The following is a 12438-nucleotide window of genomic DNA, read 5'->3' on the forward strand; positions in this document are numbered from 1 at the left end:
GATGCTCTTTGAGAGGTTTGTGGTGCTCAGGTTGCACCTCAGTGCCTGCAGCACATCTTGGCTCTGAGTCTCTAATGCCAGGGTAAGGGTGAGAAATTCTACAAATATAAGAAAGACTCAGCTTTCCCCAAAGACAAAATCCTTTGTTTTGTTGATGACAGGTTTTCTTCTGCCAGCAATTCACAGAAATTCTCATTCCATCTTCTACAGCATTTCTGGCATAAATATATCCAAATATATCCAGGTACTTGCTCCTGTGAAATGGATCACTACAGTGATCAACAAAAAAACCCCAACATCTCTTTCCTTCTTAACAATCATTATTTTATTAATATATTTTACAAGATTGCAGTTGAAATCATTTAAATACAAACTTTTTTTTTTTATACAGAAAGTGTAATAAAGTTAAAATAGTTCCTTGTGTAATTCATAGCATTATTGCAATGCTTACAAAATTTTGCATAGAGTGTGCAAGGATTGATGTTATTTGATACAAAAAAGCTTTATTTTCCCACACAACCACACACATACATAAATTAAAAAGAAAAAAAAAAGCCAAACAAATCTGAATTTCGTCATGAGAACTGTGATAAGACTTTAAATTCATTTTGTCCTGTTTACATGATCAAGGTCATTGGTGGTTTTCAGTGTAGAGGTCAGACAAGGTGTTTTCCCATCAAAGATGAAAACTGCTGTAGCATAGGGGTCATGCCTTTTATGCTGCTGCTGTAGATGAACAGGGTTTGCTTTGACTAGCACTGAATGTTGCTTTGCTGTTGGCTCTACCTATATAGAGCTTTTTTTGGGGGGTGAATATTGACAACTCTATTGGCATTTGCTCACAGGGAAACTAATTCAAAGGTTGGGTGGGAGACAAAATAAAACAAGCAAAATCCAGATCCAGCAGGTCAATCCTTTCCCTGCTGCAGTCTGCCACAAAGGGCAGATCCAGAGCGAGGTCTGGGTCAGAGCTCAGGAACAGCTCTGGCCTAGGGAGGAATCCAGGTGTGCTTGCTGTCCACTTAGCCCTTCTCTGACAAACACAGTGGACAGTGATTGCTCACATCTGCCCTTCCTGAGGGTTCTGGCACGCTCTTGCTTTGCAGGATTTGTTCATCTTCACATCCATGCTCACTCTGATAACCCACAAAAAGGGACAAGAGAGTGAATTCCCCCAGCAGTGCCTGCCCTCAGGAGCTGCTGCTCTCAAGGTGGCCAAAGGCTTGTGAGAACAGCACCCAACAACCACCAGCATCATTTACCCCACTGCAGCTACACATCATCTTGTACATCTGCAGAACCCCTGGAACTGCCCAAGTGTCTCATCCTCTGTGACAGCCAATTCTGAGTGCACAGGAGCAGAGCAGGACCCAGCTGAGACAAAACCATCAGGCTGTGCTTGGGGTCACTCCCTGCTCTGAGCCAGCCACCCTGGAGAGCTCCAGCCCCAGTGTGGGGGGCTGGTGGGGTTTGCAGATAAAGGAGTGTGGGAGAAGCTCTAACACCAACATTTTTTTTCAGCTACAATCCAAGCTTCAGCAAAAATAGCACCACCCACAAATAATTACTCTCTTGCTCTCCAGAGTGAGCCTGCCTCAAGATGTTTCAAGGACTCCATTATGAGGAAATTTTTAAAAGACCAAAGGACATACATTGCTTTAGAAGGGGATAATGCATTTAGAACTACATTTTCAGAGGGCTCTATCTCCTATCAATGGTTAAGCCTTTAAATGGGGAAAAAATGTAAGAGTGCAATGCAATTTAAAATTCCTGTTACATGCAAAGATGCACATGACTTGTGCTTTGCAATGAGCCTGTTCCTATAATGACAAATATGTTAGAAATGGTAAATCTTTCCATTTGGGTAGGACCCCATGAGATGCTCCAAAGAGTCCTTTTTAATCTCAGAAGAAAAGATAGTTTAGCTAAAGCTGCATGTTTTTATCTGAAGCATTTGGCGGCACAATGTAAATGTAACATTTTCACAGAAATTTCTCCTGTTATTTTCTCTTCCTGGTGGATAGTTTCTACCAACTAAATGAGGCAAACACACAATTACACATCATTTCACAGTGGACTTACCCCTCCTATTCTTTAATCCCTGTTAAAAGCTAACAAAAGCTCAATCCATGGAGATTGGCTGCCTCAAAGGAAACCTGATTTCCTCTGAAGAAGCAACTCATCACTCCTGACTGGTGGCACAAAATCCCAGCCACCACAGGGCTTCCAGCTGCAATAAGGTGAGACATTTCCTGGGAGAGACACCAGTGCTAACTTTGCTGCGGGAATGACACTTGTAGCAAATTAATTTTTAAGGGACTTGCCCCTCTAGTTTAGTGTGATTTGGATGGGAAATCTCAGTGGGGCACTCTGATTGTATTTCCTTCTTCATTTCAGATAAAAATCCTGCAGCTTTAAATATCCATCTTTTCCTGTGTTCTTTATACCGTGTGTCGCTTTTCACAAGGGCACAATACAATTCAAGTGGCAAGACAAGAGAGGCTGAAATGATAAAGCCTCAGGGCTGGATGTGCATAACCAGGGGCCTCTCAACCACAGCAGACTTAAAAGCTTTCTAAATACAAGCTATTCACTACAATTTCCATCCAAGCCCCAAGCCACTGTGGTTATTGTGGATGGAAACAACACCCCAGCAATCTTGAACAGCCCGAGCTGTAAGTGGTTTCAGTGACAGTAATTCCACCGAGCTCCATGAAAAGATCAAGCATAATTGCTACCATATTTAGTAAAATGGATGTTATTAATTTAAGGTATAATAGTGCAAAGGGACAGAGATGTTGACTGCATTACTGTGATTAGGGTGATGTCTCTCCCCATTTCTTCCCCTTCCCTCCTACCTGCCTTGTTTAATTCACTCCACTCTTGCTTGAATAACCTCAGTACCACGTCAGTGTTTAATCCTGCTGCACTCACATCCATAAACTTGGCTACATCAGCTGTGAATACACAGCAACTGCCAGGCAGAATTTACCTGCAAGTCCCCAGTTTTAGGGTCATGCCACTGCTACACGCAGGTTTTGGGGCTCTGTGTGACTGAGATGTGACACGATGCGGGCCTGGGGGCTGCGGGATTTGAGAGCAGGACACCAGCTACCAAAACATTACACAGCAATTTCAGAGCAGAGGAAAAAATGGTTAAAATGAGGAGAAGGAAACTGTTGCCAGGATCACGTTCCTGAACAGCCAGGGCAATAAAAAGGCTGCTATTTTCACATTCAAAAAGCACCAAAGCAGCGCTTGGCAAAGCTTGGCAGGAACACACCCTGCGCTTGCTGGGGTGAATTCTGGATGATGACATTTCAAAATTTAAAATGTCAGCCATAAAAAAGAGCACAGCCTCTAACTTTTTTTTTTTTTTCTGTTTGTTTGTTTGTTTTTAATGTTTTTACTGTAGGTACTTCTAAAATGAAATCATTGCAGCAGTTACTCTTCTCCACTGAGCAGCCACTGGAGCTCCTGCCCTGCTAATGCTCGAGTGAGCAGCTGGCACCATTTACTCAGTTTATTTATCCTTTCAGCCCAGGATGATGTCTTTAAGCTTTCTCTGGGCTATTTCTCCACATTTCAAATTTCAGGTAACCTTTCCCTCTGCACACATTTCCAGATTTTTCACATTATTCCATCCTCTTCCTATTAACCAAGTTAGAGCCTTCCTGCCACTTTATTCTCCCAAATGCAGCTTTATGATACACCTGCATTTTTCCAGCCCAGTTCAGAAAAAGCACCATTAAAGTTAATGCATTTCAGGTGTGAGGGCAACCAGAGAGGGATGAATTTCTTGAAGTCTTTGGTCTTTGTCTCACTCTCTTTTGCAATGTGAAACTTAAAGCCATAAGAACAAATATAAAGAGAATTGGCTTTTGTTGTAAACAAGTGTATATGAGTGTGTGTGTGTGTATTTGTGTGCATGTGTGAGCATCTTATGACAACAAAATGGATTTTCACCAGGTTGTGATGTGAGCTAGCCTTCACAGGCTCCACAGGAATCTCCCTTCAACCTTGGAGCAATTTCTAGGGAGGGTTTTTTATTTAGCCATCATTTTGCTATACCATACATTGCAGATTCTATTTTTAGGATAATTCCTTCAAACTTTTTGTTTGTGCAATGTGGTGTTTATCATAAGAGGACAGAAAAAACCCACAACCCTTCTAGGACACAGCTGTTTGTCAGCACATGACTGAGGTAACCAAATACAAATCACTCTTGCACATACTCAGTTTTCTAAAAATGAGCACTGAGGAGAGGCTTTATACATATTGTAGTAGTTATTGGCTTCCCCTCCTGATGACTTCCTTTATTGTTAACATTTCTTTGTACTCCTTAGCTGCCCATTTCACTGACTATGGGGTAATATGTTTCAAAATGAATAAAAACCCCAAACAAACCAACAGCCAAAAAACCTCACAAAGAAACTTGGGGAATGGATACAGATGTACAGCCATTATCAGGACCTTTGCTTTTGCTAAGGGCAAAGTCTTGCTTCAAAAGCACCATCCTACCTCAGCTATGACAGCAGGGTCACACACTACACATGGAGAAGGTTCCAGTCACAGGTGAGCACTGACTGCCATTCTCCTGACCCTTTCCTAAACTGTCACATTTACAGCAGGCTGGACAAGGTCCTGCAGTCCTATAAAGAGCCACCACACATAAATGAAGGACTCCTGCATGGCTTTCCCAGGTGCACTGACACTGGTGGCACAGTCCCTTGATTAGCATTTGGGTGGGGTTTTAGTGCTCACAGGTGCAGTGCAGGGTCTGGTTCAGCCCCACAGCCACCCCAAGGGCTGGCAATGTCCCTTCAGTGCTGTCACCTGCCCAGCCCATGAAGTCATCACCATCTCTTCCACTGATCTCAGCAGAAACAATCTAAACTCCACTTGGAGATCAAGTCCATCTTCCAAATAGAGATGCTCAACCAAACTAAACTTCAGGCCTGATTCACAATGAAATGCACAACTCTTGTTTGTTTCTGGAATTTTATCAATGGTAGGTAGAGCATATGGATGAAATCCTGGTCAGGGAAGCTCTGGTTTAAACGGATTCAGGGAAAAGCAGCCTCACAGATACTGGGAGGGATTTCTGGGCAAGGCAGGAGAGGAAGGGACTCTCGTGCCCTTGCCTTGTCCAACAGGAGAGTCAGCTACTCCACAACAAACTGTGGAGTGGGAGATTGCTGCATGTGTTTGCAGGCAGCTTTTTAAACAAAATGCCTGTTATTTTCCCCTGGGATCTGAGACACAGTCCTGTTTGCTCTGCTTTCATAGAATCCTAGAATGGGTTAGGGTTAGGGTTTGGGATGGAAGGGACCTTAAAGACCATCCAGTTCCAACTCCCTGCCATGGGTAGGGACACTTTCCACTAGACCAGGCTACTACAAGCCACATCCAACACTTCCAGGGATGGAGCATCCACAGCTTCTCTGGGCAACCAGTGCCAGAGCCTCACCACCCTCACAGCAAAGGGTTTCTTCCTAATATTTAACCTAACTCTGTCTGCTGTCAGTTTGAAGCCATTCTTCCATGTCCTATTACTCCCTGCCCTTGTAAAAAGTTCCTCTCCCACTCTCTAGGAGCCCCTTTAGGCACTGGATGGAGCTCTGAGGTATTCCCTGGAGCCTTCTCTTCTCCAGGTGAACACCCTCAGCAGTCCCAGAGGCTCTCAGCCCTCAGAGCATCTTTGTGGTCTCCTCTGGACCCCAATGTGTCCCTGTCCTTCTGACACTGGGACCCCCAGAGCTGGGCACAGCACTGCAGGTGGGGTGTCACAGGAGCTCAGAATCCCCTCCCTCAACTGCTTTTGATGCAGCCCAGGACAGGATTGGATTTCTGGGCTGTGAGTGCACTTCAGGTCATGTTGAGCTTCTCCTCAAGCAACAACCCAAGTCCTTCTCCTCAGGAATATTCCTGACCCATTCTCTACCCAGCCTGTATTTATGTTTGCCACTTGCTGACCAGCACAGGCAGCATCACCCAAAACACTGTCTTAAAACACAAGTGGTGTTCAATGATCTGCAAGTCCTACAGGGTTTCATTCTTTCTAACAACAACTCCTCACATTTCAACACAACACATAATTTTATGTTTTTTAAGATGGAAACGTGGCTGTAAAATATATCGAAACAAGAAGAATTTCTTTCAGTAGACATAATTAAGGTACCCTTTGTTCACCTCAGAGAAGCATCTGCAGTGATGGCACAGATGTTAAGGTCATTTCCTAACAGCTGCCCAGCAGAAATTCACGCCAAGATATGAATGTCCTTGGCAGTTTTGTGGCTGTTGTGATACGAGAAGGTGATAACCTCATCCAAGAGCCCAGCTGAGAAAATCAGCCACTCAAAATTAATTTGTTGGGATGGAAATTGGGAGCATCCAGAGAGTGGCAGAGGGATGAGGACTGAGCCACCGGAGCAGAGCACAGAAATCAGGATGCAGCATCCCTGATGGGCCAGTCCCTGTGTTCAGCCCTGCCTTCCTCACCCACCTGAATGCTCCCAGGGCTGGAAAGTTAATCTGGTTCATTCACAGGGAACTCTTCCTGCATGTCTCTTCAAACTGCTCACACAGGATTTGGTTATGGATTGGGCCCTGCTTGCTATGAGGTTAGTGATGAGAATTCAATGAAATGGGGAAAAAAATTCTACAGTAAATGTAGGACTATGAAAGGGACTTCAGTCACGGTCCCAGAGGTAACATACACAGTATTTTGCTATATTTAACATGGTAAAAAAAAAAAAAAAAAAAAAAAAGTCTGTATCATTCTAGGTGCCCCTACAGTCTTAATGTATTTCATCAATATCTGTTTGAAGTTGCACAACCAGTTCCCAAGACACCCTCCTGCCCCTCCCCCCAAATAAACTAGATTTAATAACAAGATAAATATGATGTGCTTCTCCTTGCTGAGTGCATTGACTTAAGGCATAGGCACAATTCCCCTCTTTGAACAGAGATGGTATAGTCCTGTGTCCCAATACAATTGTTACCCTGGGTGACCCTTTGCATTCAAACGTTGATTCAAGACATAATAATTACAGGAATCATTCATTAACAAATAGTTTGAATTTGTTAATTTATCAAAAAGCATTATTGAAGTAAAAGGAAATAATTCAAACCTCTTTCAGGAATAAATTTTTTTGGGAGTGCTGCTTTGTTAGGCAGCAACACTTCTAATCTAAACTCCATAGAAACCTTCTCTTTGAGTCCAATCGGTTTTGGATTGAGCCAGAATTGTTAATTAAAAAAAAAAAAAAAAGAAAAATAATCAAACCCTGGTACTCTCAAGACCACAAGAAAATATGTGAAAAGCTGTAAAAAAAGGAATGGGCTAAATTATTTCTAAAGATTTCTGTCAGCTGTTTTATCTTGAAGATCGCTTGAAGAATACCAGCTTTGGTTAGATATCACTAGGGATGGGCACAGATCTGTCTTATTTGCACATGAGGTAATATTTCAAAAGCATCTCAGTGGCTTAGAAACCTTGCTGTCCTCGTGAGATTTGCTGTGACTTGAAAACTTCTGCAGTAATTGGTATATTTGGTTTTTTTAAGGATTTTTCCATGCATGTGGATGAAATTATGGGTCAGAATTAAATGATCTGGGCTCTTCTTATTATTTTCCAAAACTTCAAAAGTGGAAGAAATGTTACCAGATCAGATTTTTGTGTTTTATCCTGCCCGTGACTCCTAGACTTTAAAATATGGAAAAAATGCAACCATGATAAGATTCAACCACAGAGTTTTGGGGACTCAAATTCTAGAGGAACCAGCATCCAAAGCCCTTCCTTTTAGTAACCTGGCTTTGTCACAATCTTTATAAATCCTTAAAAAAAGTCTTTGATTGTCAGCATCTCTGATATTTGCAGTTTCCACCAAATCTAAGTGACCTTGGACTGTATCTCCTGAAAAGAAACATGACAAAAATCCTGGTGTAGCATCTGCATTATACATTTAATTTTATGATTTTCTCAGTTTCTAGTTGATTTTCCCTGTTTCTACAGGTATTTAGTCAATGTCCAAATCTCAAATCTTCACACCTTCACACCAAATATGTTCAAAACTGAAGGTGTTGATGGGGAGTTTGTGGGGTGATCCAGGACACCTGTTAGCAAAAGAGGTTCAGGATTTTTCTGCTTAGTCCAACTTCCACAATTTGGTTCCTTCCAGTAACTAAATACAACACCAGTTTTGCCAGCACAGAGATGATTTTAGGTTAATGTTGGACCTGACGTGTCACACCTGAATAGCACAAGGCATCTTTGGCCATGTACAGGCCAAGTGTTGAACTCCTTCAGAAAATTACATTTATTATTTCAGCAAGAAGGTCTGGACTTTCCTACTGCCCAAGAGTCCATCTCCCCAAAGAGGGAGCCATGCTTCAGGTGATAATTAAAGAGTAATTTAACTTCAGGTATCTTGGATCACTGTAGGTGATTTTGTTCTTTTCGAAATTATTTATTTTTCATGCCACTGATTTAATGGCGCAGAAATAATCAGAGATGCTTCTCTTCCCTTTGGATGTTGGTGGGTCTGCATTGGTTGCAGGGTCTTGCCCAGCCAGCAATCCCATTGCTCTGAGAACCTGATCAAAAACGAGGGGTGATCATTGCACTGTATTAATACAGAGGGGTCCAGGGGAGCATCAGATCCAATTCAGCAGATTGTACCAGTAAATTTTGGCGTGGGAAAGAGAAATGCTACACAAATGTAACAGGGTCACCCTGGGATTCCTTGTACTGAAACATCGTTTTACACAGAGGATATATATATATATATCTTATATATATATTTTTTATATATATATTCACACACACGCGCGCGCACACACAAAAGAAGTCTTTGATAGGCTTTCTGTGTTCTAGTAAAAATAGTTGGCAGCTGGATCTGTGAGACCAGAACTGGCTTTTGTGCTGCCTGCGATGCCCCACTGCAAATTGTCTCTCAAAGGCAGACGCTCGTGTTTATCTGGCAGGTGGAGCTGCTGCCTGCCTGAGACAGGAACAACCTCCCATTGGGACACACACAGAGCTCGTAGATTTTTTGCCTGGACCCTGCAGAAGAGGAAGATCCTTGAGGCAAGTTAGGTAGTTTGATTTTTGCAGAATTCAACGTTATCTGGAGTCAGAGGTGGAGAGAGAGAGAGAGAGAGAGAAAAAAAAGAAAAAAGAGAATTAGCGGGGAGCTGTTATTTCTGACGCTGTGTTTAAAGAAGTTTCCTCCAGACAACTCAGCTGCTGCAAAAACTGGGTAGGGAAGTGTTCTAGGATGGGAAAGTCTGAAACAAATCTGGGTGAGCACTTTATCTGCCTTTACCACGACCTCCAGCTGGTTTCTGCTGATGCATCCACTGTGTTTTCTTGGCTTTTAGCTTTCTCAAAACACCTCCTAGGAATCCAATCCCAGGTTTGGACTGACCCAACCAGAGGTACCCCTCTGTCAGACGGGGAGCATGGATGGTTCACACCCATCCAACCCCCTGCTCCTCCATCAGGATTTCTGCCACCGTGATCTCATTGCCAGTTACATTTGCAAGCTCACAGCACTGACTTTTATCTATATTTTATGTATATTTAATGTATATTTTATGCATATTTTTATGCATATTTTATGCATATTTTATGTATATGTGTAACACTTTTGTGTATATTAAAAATAACTCAAATGTTCTAACAGTCCTAAATTCCTCCTTAAAAAACAACATAAGGCAAACAACATGTGGCAGCTCTCAGACACGTGGCAGCTGCAGGGGAACAGAACACAGTAAGATAACCTGAACCTCAGAATAATACAGGGTGACTGAGAATATTTGCAATTACAATAAGAACCTCAAGTTTTAGTATCCACCCATCTCGTGTCCTGAAAGATACAAGTCAATTAATGCATTTTAAAAGCAACTCAGTATTGAAAGCAACTGCCTGAAGTTGTGAAATGCCTTGGATTTCAATCTCAGTGTACAATGTAGGTTTTTTGTTTCTGGTATTTTTCACAGTTTTTTTGTTAACACCCACAGTCTAGGTTTGGACTGTCTTAAAATGCAAATGTTTGGAAATAACAGAAATGGCAATTAAAAAGTCTTTCTAGTTTTAAGCCCTGACCCTAAGATAAGTAAATCTTAACTTATGTGGGAGCCCTCTTGCCTGGAGGTTTGTGTTCCATGGGCATCTCCTCCTGGTGAGGCTCTCAGTGGTTTCCCCACTGGAAACCTTGTCATCCATTCCAGGGGATGAGAACCATGTGCCCACATGACTTTGTGACACCAGAAGAGGCTTAAATCAACACCTGCTTTACTTTTGAACTATGTGACCAGCTCTAATTTTAATTAATTTTTAATTGTTCTCTCTTACTCTTTGGAAGTTTCTCCAGTGCAACAACCTATGTCTCCTAATGTTCTCTTGCTTTCCAGAATGAAACATCAACCACAAAAGCTTTTCAGATCAATACCAGTGAATTAAGCTCTTCTTATAGAAAAATATATGATAAAAGATTTAATTATGCTGGCCAAGTAAATCTTGTTTTAAGATGACAAGGAAACAAAGAATTTAGGAGCACCGTGCATTTTACAGCTGCATAAATCTGCTGGAACAACAGATGCTATTATCCACGCACTTTAAAAATAATGAATCAGCCTTTGCCACGGAGTGAGCCTGATTTGCCTGGGATGTGATCGATCAGAGTGAGCACAAATGAAGTCAGGAGAGCTCCCCGTCCCCAGGCTTTCCCAGCAGCGTTTCAAACACAGCAGCTCGGTGACCCACAGGCCTACAGCTCTGCAGGGCTGGCGTTTTCCACTCACCTCTCCATCTTTGGATTCCAGCCTGAGCTCTGTCCTGCACGTGGCCTTCAGGCTGCCGGCCTCGGCGTTGATCTCGATGCCCTTGGGAGCCTCCATCACCAGCGCGCGCGTGGGCGACTCCAGCCTGCAACACAGAGCGGTCACCCAGCCCCGTGGGCTCGGAGCTCCTGCTCACACCCCACTGCCCCCCACACCCTGCTGGTGTGCAGCTCCTCACAGCCTCCAGAGGGAAAGCTTCATGCAAAACACATCACAGCTCTGATCTGCTGACGTTCCCTGCCAGCTTCGCTGCGCTGGGCCAAGAGGAAAGGGGCAATGAAGGCACCCCCAGGGCCAGCTTGCTCTTATTTCTAGTTCAGCTTTCTCACTCATCAGTGCTAAAGGGGGAGATCAGCAAAGCTGAGCACCTACACAGAGGGTGCAAGTGTTTCTCTTCCCCAAACCACTCTTCAAGCAGGAATAAATTAGTTCTCCTGAATTCCTACAATGGGAGGTTTGGAAGGGTTTGAGGATACAAGGAAATCAACGAAAACAATCAGGCTGAAGACCCCAAAATTTATTACGTGGCTCACATCACACCAGGCATGACCATGTGCTCTGCAGAGCTTCAGCCCCTCCTAACTGTGGATACACTGCACAGGCCTCTGACAGCCCTGTTACAGCTCTGCAACACAGCCAGACCCTTAACTTCAGCAATTGGGGTTAATGCTGTAAAGTGCAGAAGCACAAGGTTCAGTCTTCCTTGTTCATCATCCATTTTTAGATCTTCTATTACACTTGTCTCTTTCTTATTTATAGTACGGTCTCTTATTACTCTCTGTATTGCAAATGGTTATAAAAAAACAACTCTCCCTCTTTGAGAATAGCCTCTTAGTTGATTTTATCATCATTTATTTACTGTATGATCACAAAATCTAGGCTATGGTCTCCTCAGGTGAAGCAGATGGGAGGGCTGGAACAGGAGCTCCTCTGCTTTGCCTGTTTTGGGCTGGCAGCACCGAGCAAAGCTGAGCACGGGGCAGCCCAGCAGCACCCCCAGCTCTCCTGGGCAGCTCTCAGGGTTTGCCTGCATCAGCTCTTTCTCTGCTCTCCATATACATAATCATTTGTGCAAGTAAGTGTGTTCTTAAATGGACTCCTGCCGGTACTGAGACAACATTATGGGAGACTGAGGGAATTCAGCTGTATTTATTGCAGGCAACAGTTCAATAAAGCACAGGCACAGCTCCCTCTGTGTGGCACTTTTCAAGTCACGACTTTCCCTCTTTTCAGTGTCTTCATATTGCTGCTTTTTGAACACCTTTCCCTCAAGACCCTGAAGTCATCCATAATTTCCTGGCTGACTTAACTAAATCTAAATTTCAGGGAGCAATTGAGGCATATACAGCATGGTCTCATGGTTAGCAGCCTCTGCACAACCCCTCTGAGCTGCTTTTTGTTTTCTGCAGGGAAGCCACATTTTGTGTAAACTTTCTTCTGATTCCTTCCACTGCTATCACCCCTCAGCTGGTTCCTGTGTGAGGCACCCAAGGTTACGACTGCTGTAACTCACTTTTTTTTCCTGCCTGACTGAATTGCAGATTGCATGGAGGACAAAAAGCTGTCTGACCTGTACTTCCCCTGGAGATT

The 12438-nt window shown here is 43.2% G+C and overlaps 1 protein-coding gene across 4 annotated transcripts in view; it reads right to left on the reverse strand.

Moving 5' to 3' along the window:
- Window positions 1–308: 308 nt before the first annotated feature.
- The window catches only part of SGCD (sarcoglycan delta), a 316209-nt gene continuing 304079 nt past the window's right edge, over window positions 309–12438 (reverse strand). For all 4 annotated transcript variants that reach the window (XM_058848579.1, XM_058848580.1, XM_058848581.1 and 1 more), the window contains exons 8-9: window positions 10810–10933; window positions 309–9131 (exon numbers count right to left, since the gene is read on the reverse strand). In XM_058848579.1, coding sequence (XP_058704562.1) covers window positions 8958–9131; window positions 10810–10933 — 298 coding nt within the window. In that variant the 3' untranslated portion in view covers window positions 309–8957. The remainder of the gene's footprint in view (window positions 9132–10809; window positions 10934–12438) is intronic.

This window comes from Poecile atricapillus, chromosome 13 (genome assembly GCF_030490865.1).
Source record: "Poecile atricapillus isolate bPoeAtr1 chromosome 13, bPoeAtr1.hap1, whole genome shotgun sequence".
Classification (NCBI taxonomy): domain Eukaryota; kingdom Metazoa; phylum Chordata; class Aves; order Passeriformes; family Paridae; genus Poecile; species Poecile atricapillus.